The sequence below is a fragment of the Anguilla anguilla genome, chromosome 1, assembly GCF_013347855.1.
Source record: "Anguilla anguilla isolate fAngAng1 chromosome 1, fAngAng1.pri, whole genome shotgun sequence".
Lineage (NCBI taxonomy): Eukaryota > Metazoa > Chordata > Actinopteri > Anguilliformes > Anguillidae > Anguilla > Anguilla anguilla.
In genome coordinates, this window is record NC_049201.1 from 54,201,428 (window position 1) to 54,225,094 (window position 23,667).

General features: G+C 39.4%; 1 protein-coding gene across 4 annotated transcripts in view; it reads right to left on the reverse strand.

Annotated features, from left to right (window-relative positions):
- Positions 1-888: 888 nt before the first annotated feature.
- The window catches only part of grik2 (glutamate receptor, ionotropic, kainate 2), a 195,306-nt gene continuing 172,527 nt past the window's right edge, over positions 889-23,667 (reverse strand). For 3 of the 4 annotated variants that reach the window (XM_035416346.1, XM_035416354.1, XM_035416363.1), the window contains 3 exons: positions 17,657-17,882; positions 9,556-9,806; positions 891-2,685 (listed from right to left, as the gene is read on the reverse strand). In XM_035416346.1, the coding sequence (XP_035272237.1) occupies positions 2,521-2,685; positions 9,556-9,806; positions 17,657-17,882 (642 nt within the window). In that variant the 3' untranslated portion in view covers positions 891-2,520. Of the gene's footprint in view, positions 2,686-9,555; positions 9,807-17,656; positions 17,883-23,667 lie in introns of all 4 variants that reach the window. The other variant, XM_035416372.1, reaches the window with a different exon arrangement.

Below are 23,667 nucleotides of genomic sequence, written 5' to 3' on the forward strand. Positions count from 1 at the left end.
CGGAAATGACACCTTGTGAGGATACGTTCCCTGAAAAGGCCACATAATTTTCTAATGTGCATTTCCATTGCCAATCCTATCAAGTGATGTTACCTCCTGCTACAACTTCACAAAAGTGTTAGGAGAGTCATGTGCTCATCAAAAGGTTAACTTATGCATTTTCTCTCTGTTCAAAGTCAAATGTCTACATTTTACAATATTGATATGGATGTACTAACGCAATGTTTGCAAAAAATATGTCTAACTATTTAAACATTCATTTCACACTTTTATACACTTAACGTATTTACGTAATACGATACATTTTAAAAAAGGAAGCAGACAGAACAAAAGTTGTGTGGAATTTTTAATGATTTTTTTCTTAAACTTGTGCATCAATTTCAAACAGTGAACTGTGTGCACTCCATTTTGTTTTCACAACATGGTCAAAATTAGTTTCTTGATTTTTTTTTTGTATTTTTTTCCATTTTAAACCATTTACACACAATTTCTCAGCACTGAATACTAGCAGTCTATTGGAAATCAGGGGTGTAGAATGATAAGCAATATTGGCAGTCCTTCTCAGCCTTACTTTAGTCTTCATATATACTTTAATTTTTTTTAACCATTTTACCCGAAGTAAAAATATTTTTCTTTTAAATATGATTCCTTTACATGATAAAAATAGGTTTCATCGAAAACGCGTGTCTCTTCAGTACTACCAGCATGCTTGGCACCCACCCCAACCCACGCAGCCTCAGACTCTTCAGGCCTGCAGAGACGGATTTATGCGCACACCTGTGTGTGGACCCCGCCCAGACACCCAGGAGCACGTGGGGAGGGGGGGGGGGAGGGGATGGGAGGGGAGAGGAGGGGAGGGGAGGGGGGGTCTGCTCGGAGCCCACGCGGATGGGCGCTGGACGCATGGAGGACTCACAGACGCCCACGGTCGGATTTTTGTCGATAAAAATTATTACAAAATTTGTTTTTTTTTCTTCATACAAAAAACTTTTTTTATCATAGAAATCTTGCATTTCCACAAGTAAATGTGAAGATTTTGTTTCTAAAATAAATACAAAAAAAAAGATAACAAAAGCATATAATAAATCAAAACAGGAATAAAAAAAGAAAATAATTCCAAAAAAAAATAAACAGGAAGGCGTTATGGATGTCAATGAGACGAATTTTTACAGCTGTCATGATACAGTCCATGAAAGCATAAATAAACAAATTCATAAATAAAAACAATAAATAATTGAATAAATACGGTTTCTCCCATTGGTAATGACTGTGAGTTTGTTTTAGGCGATCCGGCCCCCGCTGTCAACACTCAAACTAAATTGCTCCGGGTTCGAGATCCGGTCAACAGGACCCCACCTGTGAAGCTCAGTGACTCCCTCTTCCCAAAGAACAGCCTGTATTGGTTCTACTGAACATTTAAACACAAATAAGCAATAGATTGTTTTTTTTTCATGTGATATATTATATATATATGAAAAATATTATTTCCCCCCCTCCCTCGCACCCCTCCCTCGATTATGTTAAAATGTGTTAGTAGTATGAAGTAAAGCAAAATTAAATAAAATCATTTATTGCCCAAATGATATTTTTCTTCATTTTTCTGCCCCTGATCCAAAATTTTACAATTTGTTAGTCAAATGGTTTGGAATGGACAAGATCACCATCTGTTTGTGGTGGTGTGGGCGTGACCCAATTTTGGCCTGGCTGTTGTAACACATTTTATTCTTTCTCTCATTTGAAACAGAACAAATACAACATACAAAAAAATATGTATCCTATTACAATCTGTCCACTTGTTTTTCCTCCCAATTTATATTTGAATGTGTGTTTCCATATGTGTGTTTGCACTGTGTGTGTGCCTGTGTGTGTTTCTGTACGTGTGTTTGTGTATGCATGTATGTACAGTGTGTGAGATGCATATTCTGTGAACTTGACAGCGCTCTGTGAATGTTGCGTATTAAGAGAACACTTATGGGTCCTCGTAAGAACATCGGTCACCAATTCACATTGAAACATTCAAAAGAAGGGACAACTGATCTCAAACCACACGCGTTTGACCCCAGATACCAATATCCTTCTTTTTTTATCAGCTGTGATTAATTTTCTTCACTCCACTCCGAATCAGAGTCCGTTTTAAATAAATGTATTTATTTTACTCTGTATGCTGCCACTTGTAACAGAGTCTTTTCCCAAGTGTCAGATGCATTGAGGTAACTCACTTGGTTTTGCCCGGGGATCGAGTATTTCCACAGGAAACATTTTTTTTTTCTCTGGCAAATTGTTTTAAACAACGATGACAGTCCGTGCTCCGGGCAAATTTTTCTGCTCCCCTCCCCATAATACATCCACCCATGTCCCTGGCCCCCCAATCCTGTCCCCATCCAACCCCGAACCCTCCTACCAAATTCCCTTCCCTCCCCTCCCAGCCCCCTCACTCTCTCCCCACTTTCCACAAGAGACAAATATAAATGTTTTTGTTGTTTTTTGTAGTTGTAGTTGTTGTGATATATATAATATTTTTTAGGCCATTGTTTCCTTGCCTGGCAGTCTTCTGTCATTAAACGTGTGCATGTTGATGACCTCCTCAGTCTTGACCATGACAGGGGCCTGGGGCTTGTGTTTGAGTCGGCGTTGGCACTTCAGTGACACCCGCAGCTCCTCCACCATGGCACTACAGAAGGACCTCTGTTGGAAAGAGAAGCACAAGTTTGAAAAGACTCGCCCTCTGAGCCCCTGTCTGCTCAGTGACCCTCTTCACAGCCTTCAGAGCACCACCTGCTGGCTGGCTGACCACAGCAATAGTGCTAGATGGGCAGCTTACTGACGCTCTGTGAAAAGCCTGTTTGTCCCTTGAAAGTAAAACCTGCCCCCTTTTCCCAGAAGAGCACCCTCTACTGGCAAGCTGTGGTTCTGGCAAAGCAGGGGTTGAAAGCTGAGGGAGTGGAGAGGGAATGATATCCGAGACTTAGTAACGGGCCTCTAGAGTACCTCTAATTTTCCCACAGCATAATAATTCCCCCTTCATCCGGATACATTGACCACTTCTAGCTAGCTATGGTAAAACAGGGGTGTGGAGGTGGGGTGGGAGTGGGGGGGGGGGCTTACCTGAGGCTCACAGAAGAGCTTCTGGGGTCCCCTGTGACTGTTCCAGAGCATAATAACTAAAGCGATTTCTCCATGACAGATTTCACTTTGTCACCACGATGGCTCCTCTCTGCCAGGCAGCATGACTTATTGATGCATATTACATTTCCACAGACTCAAACCCCATGTAGCTGCATGCCCAATTAAGCTGCCTCTTCCTCCTCTCTCTTCCCTCTTTTTTTCTCAAAAGCTAAACTGGCATTTGCAAATCCTGCATAAAACAAAGGAGCTGGCAGGGATTTATGTCAGTATTCCAGGGGCTCAAGCTCCTACAAGGAGGCAGGTAAAAGAAAGAGGTGGTGGGGGTGGTGGGAGTAGCTGGGAAGGGGGCGTTCATTTTAAACCAGTGCATCCTCTCTGCTGTAGCACTGTATTCAGGCCTGTATTCTTTGAGTCTTTTCATTTCAAGGGTACATATTCATTTTATTTTAGGCTCTGAAAGAAAAGAAAGTGTGCAGACTGGAAAAATAGGGATTTCAGTACACTGACGAGGCCCCCACTGCTGATGGTTTTATGGTTTTTGTCCCACACTTTGTGCTCACTGGGAATAGCTCTGTAAACTAGTACACCCCCCCCCCCCCTTTCCCTAAAAAAGATGAGTTGTTCATGCATGAATGCAGATTTTAAACTGACAAAAACTCACAAGGTTAGTCATTTGTGTACCTTCTGATGCACATAGGCCTAGTTTCAATCAACATTTGTCTGTACCAACAGAAATTTACTTTTCCCCTTCTCAAACGGTTTGGTAATTTAATTTTGATTACTTGCCATGCATGTTTGTCTAAAAAGAAGTCCATTATCATGAGGCATACTTAAGGGTAAATGTGGCTTGGATCAAAAGTGGAGTGAATAAGTTCATTTGGATGTTTGTTTTTCTCTCAGATATAGTAGTTTAGAATGTTTTTAGACAGCCAATAAAACATAATTGGCTTTTGTAACCCTAAAAACTCCACATATAGAATCAGTTACAGGGAACAGAAGGTCTGGATCCTAGTGCAAATCAGACCTCCTTTACTCCACTGACCACCACCAAGAAGATTATGATTCAGAGGATCTGCTGACCAGGTGCTGAGCATATTGTGTGTGTGTGTGTGTGTGCATGTGTGTATGAGCAAGTTCATGTTGGTGTATATGTGCATGTGTGTGTAAACTTAGTGTGTGGGTATATGTGTGAGCTTGATGACTGTTTTTGCTTCCATCTCCTGCGATCCCATAAGCTCATATTTTTGATTGACAGCTTCTACCCACTAATTAGGCAAAAATACATTTTTTATACTAAAAGAGGTGAGAGAATACATTTTTCACTTTCAAGCTCTTGAAAATGATTGATTTATTTTGCAGGACACCTGAGATGTATATAACAATCTATGATACTGTTAAAGTCATTAGGCATTTTCAGTCTTTTCTGAAATAGGGCTCTATACACTGTGAGCACACAGAGCTCAGTGTTGAATGTGGTCTCTAATTCGGATTGACAGCTATGGAGTCAGACCACTGAGTTAAGCTTTCTTTAAGGAGCACCGTCCACAGTAAAGCAATCAGAGAACAAAATGGCATGGAAAGAAAGCAATGTAACCTACAGTGTCGTTCTCATTATGCCATCCTTCGCAATATGAAACATGGAGGGGGGTTCATTCACAAATAGCAGTTGATTTTGACTTTTCTTTCCTCAGGTGAGATGAGCAGGTGTGGGTAGCTTAATTAAAGTCACACAGAGAAGGCTAATGGGGACCTCGTTAGCCTTCAAGCGCTACCGCCTTTCTAGGCGGACACCTGTTTGGGTCACAAGGGACACCTGTAGCCACCCGCACCTGTTCTTCAGTGACCACAGCTGATTTTTTGGCTCATGCTGGGAATCCGTGAAACAAAATGAACTAAGCAGGCTGAGGGAGGGGTTAGTCAGTCCCAGCCTTTTTAAAGACCTTTGTGCTAATGCATCTAAATTGCAGCGCCTCCACTCAGAAATATTAACAAAATTAAAAAAGATGATGCATGTCTGTGGCTATGAGTGGGATTCAAATTAAATTTATTGAATACAGAGTAGAGAGTCCTAATAGAGGGAGTTAGTATATTCATCTGAATTCATAAACACAATAACCAAACAAAATAAAATGGTTTCAGTCCCTTCCCCGCTCGACTGCATTTTCTTCCCTGCGGAACTTGGTGTTTGGTGCCCTCTTCTCCCTCTTACTGAAGTGATTAATTTTTAAACTGGGCCATCCATGTGGAAACTGAGACAGGCAGAACTGCTGGAATATTCAAGAAATAAACACAAATGCACTAACCTGCCACCTCCTACAATATTCATAATAGATTTCCACCCCTCACCCCCCCCCCCCCCCCACTCTCTTTGCCTCTACTTCTATTTCCCTTTCTCTGTGTTTTTGTCTTTCATAAATCAGTCATCCACAAATTAGTGATGGTGACAGTTATTTAATGGAAAGTGGCAGTTGTGACGGTGGGGAAGGGGGTGTTTGGGTGGTGGGGTATGAAACAGTGAGCAAGACATGCCGTCCCGATGATAGAGAAATGAAAAAGGAAAGGGGGAAAGTGTGGCAAGGGTATGCATAAATGCTCAGGAGATTGGGGGCGGGGTGAGCTATTATCACATGCATGGTTGCCATACTAGGAAGTCTCGGATACCATGTGAGGGAGAAGATTGGAGGAGAGGTTAATGACCTGCACAGGACCCATGGCATACTGGTGTAGTGGCACTGGTGTGGCAAAAGTGCTAAGGGTTTAGTGCAGCAAGTGTGACAAAGCTACCGGATGCAAACAAACCACCCCCTCTCCCCCCTCCCCAACACCTCCATTCAGCAGGTAGCTGCTTGGAAACTGCACAACTGCTAGCGTGATAGGAGTGATGCTCAATAACGCTGTCAGAAACCTTGGTTATTACTTCCATTCCATCATGCACAACGTCGCAATAATATTACTGTGACTCTGTTACTGTGATGCAATGTGCAGCGAAGAATGTATCTGCATCCAGAATGCACTGAGCCCTTTGTGTGGGTGTTTTCATGGGATGAAGAGAAAGCAGATGCTTCTTTGTGTTTAATTCAGGAGTAGAATTTAGGAACTACATCCTGAACCCATGCCATTACTGTCTCGATGTAATCATGAATATTAATGTTACAGGTGTTTCATTTTTAGCCCAGGCTGTGTACTTTGTGCTGGCATCCTCTGAAAAAAGACATGTTTGTTTTGGCCATATTGAAAAGTTAAAGCAGAGTGGAAGTGAATGTAAATATCCTGGATTATAAATATGGAACAGCTGATCTGCATTTTGGCACTTTAGAATGTCTTGTGAAACAATTATTTCCTCAAATAAAACATGCATGCCTAATGTATTAAATGCACTGACTGCACTGAATATTAAATACCGTATTTTGCTCAAATTTTACTGAAGTATATGCAGACATATTGTGTCATGACTAACACTAAGATGTGTGCATGTGTGTGAGTCTGTGTGTGCGAGTGTGTGAGTCTGTGTGTCAGTGTGTGTGTGCATGTGTGTGAGTCTGTGTGTGCGAGTGTGTGAGTCTGTGTGTCAGCGTGTGTTTCTCTCCCCTGTATGCCATGTACTATGAGAAGTGATGGAGCGAAGCCAAGCATGTGGACATGAAAATGTGTAGAGGCAGAATTGGCGGGTTCACACAGAACCACAGCAAACTGAATGATGAGACGACTTCAAATGCACTTAAACCTAGAAGTTTCTCAGTTTTTTATTAAAAATTTCAACAATTTTGGGGAGTTTGATTTAAAAATGAAGCGAATTCTTAACAATCTTAAAGGGTGAAACAAGCACATTGATGTTCATCACATCATAACAACAGGTTTTTCGGAACTGATAAATATTACCGTCTCTTCCTGAGGTTTATTGCTCTTAATATTATCATTTAAGCATCTGTTTTTACTATTTCTTTTACAAAAGACAATTAAACTGCAGGGCATGAGTCAACAAATACAACAAATCTGCATTTAAACCACATTTTTTTAAGTTGATGCTTTCAGTGACAGGAAAAAATATAATAGCCTAAGAACAATATTTAATCTATACATTTACTGTCAAGCAAATTTCTGTAATTAGTGTGGGAAGAAGCTTTGCTGCTCTCCTGTCAACACCTTGACGGCCAGTTCTGGCAGACTGGTTTTGCCCAAACTGATAGGCATCCCTAATCATTTTCCAGTTTTTCTTTTCTGTGTTTTATTTTTTTCAATCAGCTCAGGAAAAAAGAGCTATCAATATTCCTCTCCATTATATACACATGGACATATGTATCAATACAATCGATGATGAAAGACTTATCATGGAACCGTACCACACCACAGAACGCGGTGTAAAGATCGATAGAAGGCTGACGTGCCAACAAACACAAACACCTTCCAGATCAATGAAAGGTGCTGGAGATGGCTTTTAAAGTCAGTTCTCTGCGGAGTGGGGATAAATGGTGATGAATAGGCAGGGTTAGAAAGTCTGTCATGGGAGGAGACCAAATGCAGGGTGGAATGGGATGGAGAGGGGACATGGAAGAGTGGAAGATCAACATGTCCTTTCATATTGCAAGTTGCTTATTGAAGTCTTCAAAAATAACAGGGGACACTTAGTAAGCTCTGTAACATCACGTCCTAAAGCATTAATAAACAAATGCAGTGCTTTAAAATATGGCAGACAGAGCTGTATGTTTTATTTTTTGTTTTTCTTTTTTTTTTAGAAGAACAACAATATTTCATTCTGCCAGGCTCTATGGCAGACTACAGTGCTTTATTAATGCTTTATAAAAAAAAGTTATGTATGCCCTGTGAAGTTTCACTTAATATGAATGACTGATATGGTGGGTAGCTTTATTGAATTTGGAGATAGGCCTGTAGCTGGGACAATGTGGGCGTGGGGGGTGTCCTATTACTGTAGCATAAAATGCATCATTTCACTTATAAACATGAATAGAAAAAGTGCAAAGACAACAATCATTTTATCTATGTAGGGTTAAAGGTACATTGCACAAAAAACAGCAAAATCAGTGGGATGATTAAATATGGAGGGGCCTAAAACCTAATTTTGTTTTATATTTTAATTCTAGGCCACATAAATATTATAAAAACTCTCTGTGGAAAGTGCAGGTGACAGGAACTGGGAGAAGGGGCAGATGCTTCTATTTGGCTCTTAATTGCAGTCTTTTGGGGTTAACTTTTTAAAACTCTTCATCACCATGTCTGGTGACCTCATTCATCTGGGCTGATGCACAATGCTGATTATATTGGCAACATAACCTTATATTGCATGCATGACATGCCAGTACAGGCTAGCCCGTGCTCATTTGAGTGATGCTGAACGGAGACATATTGATGCATTTTACTGATTTAGAAGTAAAACTACAATGAATCAATCCCTGTGTCAAATGAGTCACGTGTTGAGGTATGTGAGGATTGCATTTCCGTCTTTTACATGTTACTGTAGATGTCATCATTTCTACAGAGCAGCCCTTGCACTGCTATTAGCTCTTCAGGCTGAAGAACTGCCAGATTTCCCATCTAAAGTTACTTAGAAAAAGCCATCTGGAATTAAGGAAATGATTCCTTCTGAAGGTAAAAAACAGCACAGGGCTGTAGAGGTTGTTTGTTTGTATGCTTTCTAAGTTGGCAACACTAAATTGGTGGAGTGAGTTGCTAAGGTAACTGTATAGTATCTCACATGGATTCTGATGGGAGCAGCAAAGATATATTTTTAAACAATCATTCAAAGTAAAGAGACCGTATCCACAGCACTTCATTTTAGTAGTAACGACTCACCAGAACTGAAAAAGTTTTGAAAACATCTGAAGCACCATTTGATCAGGACTAACTTATTGTGGACAGTATGGCTCTATCACATTTTGAATGACTGAAACATGTAAATTGTCACTCTAGCACATCACTTACCCCTGGACAAAGTGAAACTGCAAGGCAAGATAGCTATGCTTTCACATAATCTCCCATTATATCAAACTTCTATGCAATGAGAAAAAAACATTCAAGTGCAAAACGTGTGGGTCATTATTCTGTGCAAATCCTGTCCCTTGTGTGGTTTCATCATGGTCCAGCATGTTTGAAGTGAAGACAAGTGACAATATGAGGGAAACCATGATGTGTGGTGTCAGACAAAATTACACAGACACGTTAGTAACGCTGTGGTCTTCTATAGTCGCGTGAAAAAATGCTTATTAAAATCAGTTCTTAAAAAATGTGAATGCAATAACAATCATTGACAACAACAGCAAAGTGCACACGTCTGTGTGTGTGTGCGTGCGTGTGTGTGTGTATATATGTATATATATATATAGTGTACAAAGTACAAAATAAGCTTAACTAGACAACATTCAAAAAAATATTATTTCTTCAATGCAGGCCGGAAATGTGAAAATGTTGCTTTACCTTTTCAAGTTGTGCGTTTTGTTTGGACTTATACAAGAACTCCCCCACCGCCACAAATACAGAGAGCACCAGGCCAGCGGCCAGAACGATAAAGATCCCGCCGATGTTCTGCACGCCCAGGGCGCTAGCCTCCTTGCTTTCCTCTTCGGGGCAGCCGTTGCCACGCCACCACTTCTCCTTCATCATGTGCAGCTTCCCCTCTTCCTGAAGCTGCAGGATTGCGATGGTGATCTTATCCCGGTATGGAGAGCCTGAAGGAGGGAGCATAAGGAGATGATGCTGAGGAGTTTCACAGAGATCATGCCCTGCTATGGACCCAGAATGTACAAACAGGAGATGAGAGGCCATGATGCTAAATGGAGGTAAGTTATGAGAGGAAACTTGGGAGTGCTGTCCTGTAATGGAGAGCAACAGGACAGAAATTATACCCTAGGTGAGTGGTAACATGGAGGCATTGTCCAGCTACGGAAGGCCAAGGGGCACCAAAGTAGATGGCAATAACATGGGAGGAACATGGGGAACTGTCCCAGTACGGCAAGGCAAAAGCGGCAAAAAAGGAGAGTGGTTACAGAGAATTTCAATATCTTGTCCCAGTGAGCCAGAGCATGGCAAAATGAGGCAGATGAGTTCACGGCAGGATGTGCTTTTGACAGCTGAGAGAGTGAACATGACTCTGCTGTCACCACACGGCAAACCGCCGGGGAATCGTCGTGCCAGGAGAGAGCTGCGAGGCAATGTGATGTCATTACGCAATCCCGCGGTGAGCGTTCGCGGCCAAAAGCACTCTTCCCGGGACGGCACTGAAACAACCACCTCGCAATAACAGCAATTAACACAAGCCGTAAAGGAGCACAGCGGATGCTTGGGACCATCCATTAAAAACAGAAAAAAGTCTATTTGTTTTTTTACTGATTAAAAGTGGCTGCAGTACTTAATTTGCGGTAATGTTTCCCTTCTGGGCTGTTTTGTCTAACATAATAAATAAAGTCCCTGTCCAACATGAGCTTTGGGGCCTTCTCTGCTTCCACTGCTTAACTTATTTGCTGCTTTTCAGAGTGTCCACCGCGTTTCACAAACTCAGCCACACAGTAAAATGTTCAGCGTTAAATCAACTCTTACATTATGATCCCTATTGGACTCATATATACTCTGTTAGAGCTGCATTAACACCGGACATTTTGCTGTGCAGCTGCTAAACACTGCTAAACACACAAACACATGCATGCATGGATGTAGGCCCTGCCCATTCTCCCCAAAACCATGAATATCAGCTTTGTGGTTACTCATGTTTTAAATATTTACAGTAGCCTCAAAACTAGGGTTGCCAGACTTTGAACTTTTCAAAACCGGACAGCCTGCACAGGTGACAACGTAATCAGGAACAAGCTCGGGAGCTGGTGGCTGTTGAATCGGGTGATTACGTAATTTCTTACAAACTACCGATAAATTACTCAGACCAGGCATAACACAAACCAGACTTGTACAAATTATTTCAGAACAGGACATTCTGGTTTTTTTTTCCAATTGGACCTCTGGCAAACCTTCTCTGAACTTGTCAAACTCGTGCAGTAAATATATTGCAAACACTTTAACTATTTATGGTTCTAGTGCTGTGGTAGGCCTACTTTCTTTGGCAGTAGTATTGTCTATGCCTGTGAATGTTGGTGTCCAATGTCATGAGCCTATTTTTCATCAAGTTTTGATGTGGAATGATGTAACTTCTACTAATATTAGTTTTGGTGATGTGATTTAAATAGCTTGTATCGGAGGTGAAATGTGATCATCAGCTAGCTAGCTAGTGAGGAAGATAACAAGAAGACTGCTAGCTACACCAATGTGAATCAAAATGCCTTATAAACACAAATGTGATTCTCATATTTTTTTAAATGTAGTGCCAACCCGCAACTCAACCATGGCAAAACGTCTGTGTGACCACTACCTACAGTACTATTGCTTGATACATTGAATAAATATTGCATTATATATACCAATCTGCTTAGCTAGCTTTATCACACATGTTCTTTCCCTTCAACATGATTGTTGTAGCTGCTGGGATGTTTTTTTATCTTTTCTGACATCAAGCATAATCACAAAGGAAGGTAAAAAGGGAGTTTACCAAGCACCACTTTCTAATGAAGTTCGCAGTCGCTGACTTGTAGAAACCATGATTCTGAATACCGTCACACTTGTATTAAGTCAGTATCATTCATCATTGATGCCCCCTTTTTGAGGTTCATGAGGCCTAACTTTAGAAAATGCTTTTCTAATAGAGAATAAAAAACAAGTTTTATGTTTTTTTCATGCCACTGTCCTGGAGAGTTTATGAAAGATAGAAAACTGTGATTTCTTGGAAACAGGAGAGACCAAGACAGAGAGAGAAAGATTCAAGGGCCAGGAATGAGAAGTAGAGTCTTGATTAATGAAAGCTTTGAAGTAAATTAAAGTTGACAGGAAGAGGATCGTGGTATCCCCCCAATATTAACCTCTGATTTGTTGGGGTCCCCTTCCTCAAGAGTATAACTCCATTCTCCACTCATCTAAACAAGAAGCCAAATCCACTGATGTTCCCTAGAGACCTATGCATCGCACAGAAACGATAAGGGATAGAAATTTGGAAATCTGACCAACTGCTCACAGTGTGAGCATACAAATATAAAGATGAATAATCCTTAAATATTTAGAATTAACGCAACAATCCATCACTCATTAACAATAAGGCACATGGCAGGAATCTGCCAGATGAAAGCAAAGTAATACAGCTGAAATCCCCAGTCCTCTAACAACAGCACAAAAATTACAATGTGACGCAATGCCTTGCCTCTATTTTAGGGCAGTAAGATAGATTTGGCTTTTTAAATTTAGATATTAGTTTTGCATTTTATGCTTTTGGTTTTTTTGTAAATAGACACATGTACATTTTTAATACTAATACTTACACATTTTTGAAAAATCATTACAGTTTTGACTCCATACGAAACCATAATCAAGGGAAATTTCGGTTGTAACAGCTCTTGGCACTGTGGACACACACACCTCCACCCACCCACACAAACACACGCATACACACACACGCAGATGCACACACACACAGATGTAAACTTAAGAGCATGTTCCGTTTTCAAAAATCCCTTTTTTCCTGTCCCTTCTGCTCTACATATTCTCATAATCTATTTACATCCTGTTCCTTTGTTTCTTTTCATTTCTTACTCTTTTACTCCGTTCTTACCATTCTCACTGTCCTCTCGTCACATCTTCATTCCAATCATTTGTTTTATATTTGATTTATTTTTGTAAATTTTTATCTCCTCATCCACTCTAGAATGGTGCAGTAGAGGAAGGACAGACTATGGATATTCATAAATAATCTTATGAATTTTTTTGGTTTTGGTGAGGGCCTGGACATGTGCTAAGGAAGTGGTGAGCTAGGAGGAGTACCTTCCCCTAGATTACATGTGCAAGGGAAGTGGTGAGCTTGGGGGAATACATTCTCCTAGATTACATGTGCAAGGGAAGTGGTGAGGTAGGAGGAGCACATTCTCCTAGTTTGCATGTGCAAGCATATGTAATTGCTTATGTAATATTGTAAGCGTGTCCAGAGTAATCTATAAATGGGGCACAAGGGAGAGATATCTGATGAATCAGTCAAGAGAATTACATTTGATCATCCAATACAGTCAAAATAAATATTTATAATGAGAAAAAAAGGGTACGAGCAAAAGAGAGAGAGATAAAGAGAGAATTGTGCAGAAACACTTAACAAGTGAATAATTAAATTATATTTCACAATATAATGCATTTGGATGCACCTAAAATCAAGTCCCGAAGGCACGCTGCAAATTGAAACACTCAAATCCAAGAACTAAACCTGAAAAATTCCCCAGAGTCCACTTGTCTTGAAGCTTGCTAACTAAATAATGCACACTAGCTTAAACAGGCTCAGAACAGATCGGCTAATAATCCACAGCAAATCAGAGTAATCCAAATCATGAAGCAAACCAAACACTCCTATTTTTAATTCTGTGTTTAAACCAAATGCAAAGCAAAACTTGATTTACTAGTTTGATAGCAGTGGTTGAACATCTGTACACCATAGAGACATATCCTTACAAAATGCAGGCTCCACAGCCTGCTCAGTGAGAAAGGCTGAAATTCAAAGTCATGGCTGCATTTGCCACAGCCTGACAAAACAGTTAACAGGTCAGTACTGAATAGCAAAGGTTAGTTTCTTTTGTTGGCTTAATAATAATAACAATAATCATAATAATGACTGTTAACTAGCCCTATCCACACAAGTAATACTTATTGTTAAAATGTTAATTATGATCATTATTGTCGTACAGTTATTTTGTATAATTTTGCAACGCAATGCACTGTGCTTTTGGCATTTTGCAGTTCTTTTAAATGATCTTGATTCACCACTATTGAGTAAAAAACAGCATTGATAAAAACAAATACAAAATTAGTCTTTAGTTATTATCAGTGCCATTCATGCAAAATATCAAAAGATTTTTGAGCTCAGCTACAAAGCAAAAACAAGAAAAATGTGTATCCATCAACAGATCGCAGCTTGAAAAACACACAAGCTTACGGCAATATCCAGGTCTCGATATTTTTGCAGCCTGACAATCACCCGCTGCTTAAGTCAATGAGATATACCGGGGAAGGCATGCTGCACCAGGAATACAACATACACATGGAAACAGTGCTAAAAGGTTAGGATTAGCAATTCAAATGCCTTGTTCTTGGCTGCTTGCAAATTTCTCAAGGGGGAACAGTGATGCTAAACACTCTTTTTTGGTTGACTCTTTCCCAGCTACACAAGATGCATTTTATTAAATGACAAACTCACTCAGACAAACACACTCTTGCTTTCATATGCGCATACACACACATGCACGCGCTCACACACACATACACTCAGGCAGAAATAAACAGATATAAATAGGCACACACATAAAAGCAGTCTCTAGACCACCATAAAACATGCGCACACACACACACACACACACACATTTTTAAAGGTGGTAGCACTGTTGATTGGCATGGTATACACAATGCTGAGGAGTGAAATGCTAGAATGCCATGCGTGGGATTTATGGTAATTCAGGGAAACCTACCATGCCGCACAGCCCAACAACACCGGGCTACTAATCACCCCCCGCTCCTCGCTGGAGTCCTTTTATGACAACATCATGCTCATCGCCTGAGCTCAAGCCACAACTAATGCTTCCGGATGTCCCCCAAGTCCGGCTCGAGGGGGAAAGGTCTGGATTGGGACCAGACAGAACACCTTGCTGCCATCTGACTCAATGAAGCATCAGGGATGTGCATGGCCATCAAGCCTGTCCCAGAATTCCCTCACACACTTTCATAATGCGAACACGTTTCAAATGGATTTAATGATAACCAGGGCAGTGTATAGTACAGTATAGGCAGGGTTGCGACAGTGCTGTATGACCTGTTGGAGACATTATTCCTATATGAACAGGGGAATGAGAGTCATTCAGAACATTATGGTGGAGTAAGACCGGGCAACCAAAACCAGAAAAGTCAACATGGTCATCTGACCATAGAAAAAACTGCTGAAACATAACCAGGTTTAACAATGTTGCCGCATAAACGTTTATAAATACCTGAGGCCGTATAAAATTAAGAAAGCGCTCATTAAACAAATCAATATTAAATTCAGAACAGAATTGCCACAAAAGGTCTGCTGATGGCACGGCTTGCATGAAGTCATTTTCTCATGTGTATCATGGTGGCAGTGTTTCCTATGGATGGCAGTGTAGCCTAATGTTTAGATACTGTGACTCGGATTCAAAGTCGAATTATGTTATGTTGCAGATTCGCCACTGGGGCACTGCTGTTGTTCCTCTGAGCAAGGTACTTAACCTGACTAGCTTCAGGAAAATATCAAGCTATGTAAATGGATTGCATGTAAAACTGTAATCCGTCTAAATTGCTCTGGATAACAGTTTCAACAAATGTAATCTGTTTAAATTGCGATGGATAAGTGTTTCCACAAAATGTCTAATTTCATACATTAGATTACAAGTAATATGTGACTTCATTTCAAAGCCATTCACTTCCTAGTCAACAAAAGCTTAAAATATAGCCTCTGTACATGTTTAAATATTGAGCACAGACTGGTGTAGACTTATTTCAGTATTTTCATTAGATGGCTGAATGTTAGTCATATACATATCAGGTGATAATAATATATAATATAATATATAACAATTAACCCATAAATTCAATACTGTGATTAATGAAAGCTTTAGATATTAAGACCTTGGACTTCAATCCTTGTGATTAAAGTTGTAACTGAACAAAACAAAGGAGTATAATTTTAAAATTATTACATAAGCCTTCATTTGACATTTGACCAAAGGCCCAGATGACTCATCCAGGCTTTAGCTCTTGTTTTTTTTAGAGTTAGACCCCTGGTATAAATCACATGGACCTTACCTCTCCTCATGTATATCCTTATGTAATATAATTATCAATGCCATGTTATTGTGGTACTCAGTTTCTATTAGGATATGAAGAAAAAAAAATCGAACTTCTGAAAAATGAATGAATTTCATAAATAGTAATAATTCTGTAAGGTAATAATTCTGTTCCCTCTCCATTGATTTTTGTTTATTTTTTGTTACAATTAAGATAATGTATTTCTTAAAATAAATGAAAAAAGACAGTAGCTGGAGCATTTGTAGTTCATCGGTGACTGCAGGACAGAAAAGGGAAAAGGATAAATGGCCCTAAATCTAAATAATAATAATCTATAAAAACATTTGCAGTATAAGTTCCTTTAGGGTTAGTCTGGCCACAAGCTCTTTAAAGGAGTTTTACCTGCTTCTATGTATTAGAGAATGAAAAGAGCCCAGACTCTACACCTGACTACACCCCCTCAAAAGAGAGAAAAAATTGTTTGAAAATTCACACGAAAGTGTTCAGCTAAGGTTTTCTCACGGCAGTGCTTGGATGTTCAATCTCTTTTTTTAACTCAGGTACTTATAGGACGGCATGGAGACTCATTTGTGAGCCTAGGGGGCTGTGTATGTGTAAGTAGATTAGACAAACTGTTACAGCACGTGATAATGAAATCTCTTTCCTCCAAATGGAATTAAACACGGTGTAAAAGATGCAGTGTCTTTCCTTTTTAATTTTTTAAAAGAAATTTATGTTTTTTTGCCTTTTGCCAGGAGACTTCCTCTCCAAACACCCCCAAACTAAGATAAATACATACTGTACATAGCACTAAATCATAAATTAGTTATGATACATAAATTCAATTCAGATTTGGCTGAAAATAACCAAGCCTGCAGTTACACCCCCTCAGTATTGCAAAGTAATTTATTTAAATTGACTAGTGGCCATGGCATTTAACCTGCACTGCTGATGGTGCTACAGAACAGTAATTGAATGAAGTAAAGCTGTGTGTGTGTGTATATATATATATATATATATATATATATATATATATATATATAGTTGCAGTTGCACTGCAATTTGTTATTGAGTTTTTTTCTTGTCATTGTGTTTCAGAGATTTATTTTCTTGTTTCACAGGTTTGTATTTGTGTTTGCTTTTTTTGTTGTTGCATTGGATTGTTGAGGCCTGTGGAGCACAATGTAAATACATTTGTTGGCTTTTTTGTGTTTCTTCAAAATGTTTTTCATTTGTCATTCATTCATTCATTTATTCATATTTTCATCTAGCACTTTTACATCGTACTTGTATCTTCATCTTGATGTTGCAGCTCTTTTATCATATCTCTCGTAATCAAGTTTCACTTCTAATTTATGACTTACTGTAACTTTACTGACTTAGTTTACACTTACCATGTGAACTGGACTTGATGTTCATGGCTATGAATAAACGATACTTTATAAGAATTGTACCTTATCTGACCTGTGTTTTCGTTCCAATGACCTTCGGTATGTACTTATTGTACGGCTCTTTGGATAAAAGCGCCTACCAAATAAAATGTAATGTAAAAAAGGAGGTTGTGATGGGCTTAGACCATGTGAACCTGCTTCAAAGGAATGTGGGTCAAAGTGATTTCTGCGACATGGAGCAAACCCAGCCGGTGACGTACCCATGGGCGTGCCCACTCCGTACGCCTTCGAATCGATGAGCCCGCCGATCTGGGTCAGGTTGCAGTTGCGCTGAGTGACGAACTCGATGGTGGTGGACTCCATCAGGAAAGCGTAGTCAGAGGTGAGGACGCGCTGGATCCCCTCCTCCACGTTCTTCACCATGACCGAGTGCCGGCGGCTGCTCATGAACTCCCACATCTTATCGTACGTGGAAATCTTCGTTTTCTGAAAGAAAACAGAGGGAAAATCAAGATGCTGTGTGAGGTGCTAAGTTGAGGCTTGAGGAAAACAGCATAGCAAATCCCCCTTTGTTAAGAGGATTAAGTCAAAATAAACTGGAAGGCAGAACAGAGCTTTTTTTTGAGACCATTTGATTTTTTTCTTGTTTATTGATCAAATGAAGGAAACACAAGCTCTGAACAGGGAATTCTATGTAAAAAAAAAAAAAAAAAAGATCACTCACTGTTTTCAAAAATACAAATGCAAATGCTGTCAAAACAGGAAGGTCTACATGAAAAAATATATTTGCATTTCTATGGGTATGATTTTTTTTTTTTTTTAACAGCCCCTTGTTCAATATATTCAATCAAACTGACTCATATTTAAAAATAACTTGTGTGTTGTGTAATTAATTCTGATGATTTCTTGCACTCAGATTTTCTCTATTTTTCTTAGCACTAACTTAATGTTTTCATTTGAACTGTCTCGGAATCAACATTTGCTGCTATAAAACTGTCTTAATATTCACTGCGCTGAAAGTAGACTGAAGGCCGAAAAATGTGCAATTGTACCGTCAGTGTCACAGTCTTTAGCTTGCGCTGTATAAATAAAGCCACAGAAATTGAAAATGTGTCGCAAAACCTTGCTGAGAACAGACTTTCAGACTATGCTGCCAGGCAGAAAAAACACCCACACAAGGACACAAAGAAAGAAGAACTGAAAACGGAAGCAAAAGAAGTAAATAAAAGCATTTTGCTCATTTAAATACAAGGCAGGTTTTCAGTTCCATCAAAGCTTGGAACACAAACCCAAGTTAATTTACATGCAATTATATTTTAAATGTCATTAGAAAATGCGCCATTTTTTAAGTCAAAGTCAAAGCGTGGTTCCCTTCTCTTCTCCTGCACAGTCATTATCTTCACATTTGCCTGGACTACGAGGACAGAGCAAGGAAATCGGAAAATGGCTAATGACTTAAAACAGCTTCAGAAAAAAAGTGTTACTGGCTGGAATGCATTGACTAGAACTACACATTTAATGTCTATATAACTGTCAGCACATATTATCCTGAAATGCTTCTAACTCACTTTTATAAAATGACAAATTATTATTATTATTATTATTATCGGCTTTTATTTTATTTTGTTTAGAAGCAGAGGAAAACAGGAAGGAGAGAAAGAAGGGCTCTGCAGAAAAAAGCCGCTCAAAATGGAAACCATCCATTATAATGATGAATCTCTTCAACTTGCTCTCACAGCCTTGATGAACAAAACAAGCAAATTACCCTAGGTGAACAAAGTGATGTAAAGTGTAGAACTTTGCTAAAGCACTCAGCGTCCTTACCTTTCCCATTCAGTGAATTCCTCCACAGATATGACTGACATAAAATATTTCAGTTCCATAATCACGTGCACAGAACACTCTTACTATACACAAGTGATTGAGGGATTCTCTGCAACACTCTACTGCAGATCCCTTCCACCTGAAAGATCCTTACATCACACAGAATTATTACTAAAAAGCTGTTGAGGACCTGGGTCTGCAGGACAAGTAGGCCAAAGGTCTCACCAGAGATTGTGTGATTAACAGAAAGGTAACAAAAATGGATCTATAACAATACAGCAAGTGAAGCTATCTGACCGAATGTTTCGGCTCAATATGGGAGTCTCATAATTTGAGTTTGAATTTGAGGGCTAGGCAGCATTCCCTGTTCTCGACCAACCGTACCGCCTTTTTTTAGGATTTGGTCAGACCGACCCATTGCCATCATAAAGCATCTGTCATCCATATTCTCTAGACTGCAAGCATGTAATCATGAGAGTAATTGTGCAGGATTTCTGTATGGCCCGATAACTCCCAGAATCCACATGAAACTCTCTTTGCTTTGTGGTGTTCTGAAATTGTAAGGCTAATGTTGGAAGGAACTTGGAGACATGGAAAGAAAATAATTAAATAGATAAATAACAATAATCTCAAAAACTTCAATTGTAATGTAATCAGTTGGTCAAAATATTAACCTTAAAGGAGTACCATGGTGATTTTCACACTTTCTCGGTTTTATGTGCTATTTGCACAAGAGGCATTGAAGAAACACAATGAGCAAAGTATTAAATATGTCCGTTCTGTATTTTTGGAGAAATATGCGTTTTAAATTCATCGTCCTATTTTCAACCGGTTGAGAAAGTTGTCATTTTTCTACGTCACGAATACAGTAACCACTCCTATTTCCACACCCCGTAAAGAAATCTGACAGGACACACCTTCCTGCTGTTCAGACAATGCAAATATTTGACTAACGTTAGGTTCACTTAAATTAGAGTGCCTTTAGATTATTTCTGGTTATATTCATTTAGCTAGCTAGCTAACGTTAGCTAGCTAGGAGGTTTGCTTTCATAAGGCAATGTTATCGATAACGTTAGCTTGCTAGTTTGCTTTTATGAGGACGTTATAGTTGTGCTTTTATCTTAATTTGTCTAGCTAGATAGCAAAAATTATAACTGGATATAAGTCAACTTCCTTACCTTAGCTATCTATCGATACTTGATATACTACTAAGCTAGCTAGCTTGTGAAAATTCAGTCTCCCAAAGAGAGCGCGTATCATGGGGGTAGCTATGGTAACGGGGCACGGTCTGTCAATCATAGCTAACTGACAGTTCTCATTACCACGCCCAGACGGTTCGGGTGAATTTTTATAGTGGGAAATGTAGGCTTAGAAAAATACGTTTGATTTGAAAATACATTGAAATGACTTAAGAATAAAAAAATGATGCACATTTGTTTTGTTGTTGCCTGAAGACAACTGGGAAGTGTCACGTTCAACCACCATGGTACTCCTTTAATTGTTTTGAAAAATGGTGGATATATTTAGTGTAGAACATGTACAAGTTACAAAGCATTGCAATTTTTTTGTCATTAAATTGAATTGCATTATTTGTGTAATCAATAAAGCTAGATGTGATCACATGAGCACATACAGATATACACACACATGTACAGACTTCTTTAACTTCTGTAAAAAGAAAATGCCAGCAACCAGACTTTAGTCTGTGCCTTACTATTTTCTCAGATTATTACTTCAGCCTTCACACAAATCAATTGTTTATTGAGTTCATTTTTATACTGTGAATGCAGTTGCTTTGTGCGTGGAACACATCCTCCTTCATATCAAAGCCTTTGTATCAGCACAGCACAGTACATATTTGCACATTTTCCCATTTAAGGATGGGAAAATGCCCACTTGAAACAGCAAGGTTATTCTATTTCCTCACACTACATGGCACAGAACTATGGCTATCTGCTAGAAAAAGAGATCATTTAGAGAGAAACATTTTATAAAAAATATTGTAGAATTTGTAATATATATATTTTTTTTTTTACGATTTTCTCTGGAGCTTAACATCATTGGAAATAGAGACACTCTCTATTCCAAGGGACCTTTGAAGACATTTTAAACCTAATTAAGTCACACCTTCAAGGTCCAACCTGCCATTATTGTGTGTAATGACTTTCTGTTGCTGGTCGATATTTTAGATCAACTGGGTGATTTGCGAACTGCCTATCAGAATCTTTTCGAGTTACCCTTGACGAATCAGCCAATTGACTGTGCTGGCTACAGCGTGCTGATAACGCAGAATTATTCTCTCAACACACAGGAGAGACAGATAACCACCCCTACTCAAACAAAGTTGAATCTCTGGGCGTTAGGCTCTGTCCAAAAGTTGTTTCACCCACAAATGAATAACATGATATGTGGGAGGAAATGCAAAAAATATATATTTTTTCATCTATTTCCTGATCGATATTATTACTTGTTTGGTCAACAGATAGTTTTGGCTAAATTTGATTATCTGGCTTATATTTATACTCACTGTCCATTTATACAACTGGTTAATAATGTATACTCAGGAGGCCAGGTTAATGGCCTGGCTCAAGTTTATAATAACACAACTGTTATTTGAAAATGTGGTTTGTAGTTGCAGGGTATTTCAATTCATCAGAGCACAGACAAGCATTTATTCTCCTCCAAAGCACACGATGCCAGTCGCCGCTTCGAACCACACCGCAGTTCACAAATCGGACTAGCACACAAGTCAGAGGAAGAAACTTCACATGCAACAAGCAGACTTGCAAGTGCCTGATTGACCAGCAGGAGTCGCTAATGTGTGACGAGATACTGTCATCAGCTGAAACCCTCTCTTCCATGGGTGAGGCTAGAGCCAGTTGTGCATCACCCAGTGCAGCTGCCAGCCACAGTTGGCTCTTGCATGGTCCAGACACAAGACCAGACCCATGGGGCCCATTCATTATTAACACTGTTATTCTGCTGAATGAAGGCAGGGGGACACATCAACAACTTCACCAGGGAAGCAAGGTCTGCCCAAAAAATCCAAAATGTCAGTTCACTGTAGAGATAATGACATAAAATAACTTTCTCATGCATCTTTGCATGCTGATCAGCATAGCTCAACCATTCACCTCAGCAAAAGAATACAGGACCAATTCCCAGAATGCTTTGGGCTCAATGTAGCACAGCTCTGAGGACACTTTATTCAGGGCAACTTACATAGCTTACATAACCACTATTCATACAGCTGATATTTTTTACTGCAGTAATTCATCTTAAATGCTTTTCATAGGGGAACTGCAGCACCCTACTCAGGATTAAAACTAGCAACCTGCTGGTAACTAATCTAATCCTGCCACTGCACTGTCACTTGGTATCACTGGCAAAAATGCCCCCGGCCTGTCCTGTCTCAACACACTTCCCACGACTGCTTAAAACCGCATTTCCATGGTAGTTGCATTATTTTCGTTTTCACAAACAGAATTGTACACATTATTCTGAACGGTCTGGAGCCTGATAATTAGAAGAGGTTTGAATAGTCCCTTGAACATGCTGAAGCACGGATAGATTTGTGTATGGGGTCTATTTATGATTTCTGATGTGTCTTTTTCAAAAGCATGATGGCAGCTTGGCCTCAACTATATACCAGAATCTGTCTCTTTTTAATGGCTCAAGAAAAATACTGCAGTCTTACACACAAAAGCCTTTTTATGCAATGCGAAGTGACATCCCAAGCTATCTCACTGAATGATACACTGTAAACTCTATTGAATTACTTGGTTTGGAAATTCAAAACAGACGGTTAAAGTGCAGCCAGAATCCACCGGGCAATTTCTTTGACAATGTGGAAGTTCTCCCACTGAAGACCGCTACCTCTCCTATGAATTTACTCTACTAAGAATTATAAAGATATTCAGACTCAGTACAAAGTGTCACATTTCCACTCTACCATCCTGTGTCGTGATTTAAACAGTTTTTCCTTGATTTAAGAGTTCTTGTTGGTTCTCTTAGTCAATGTATGAAGGTTAGGTGTTAAGCTGGTTTTTATAGAGTATGCACTAAGAACTTACAGATCAAAGCGTTGCTAATATGTTGACTTCATTGCGATAAGGAACACAACACAATGGTGAACACAGTGATAGCACAGTGGTGAACACATAGCAGAGTAATGAACACAGGATTAGCACCAGAAAATCAACTTTACTGTTCCTGAGAAAAAATATTAAGTGAAAATTTAAGACTGCATTCAAAGTTGTCAAAATACCGATCTACCGCACTGGTTAAAAAAAAGAAAGAAAAATAAATAAAAATAGTCCTTAATGAATATGAAAATCTGCCATTTGCCACCACCAAATGATGGGCGAGCTTCATCTTTCTGAGCTGTTTCAACCAATGACAGATCACAGAAATATTGATCATTGTGATTTATTCTCCATTGCCTGAG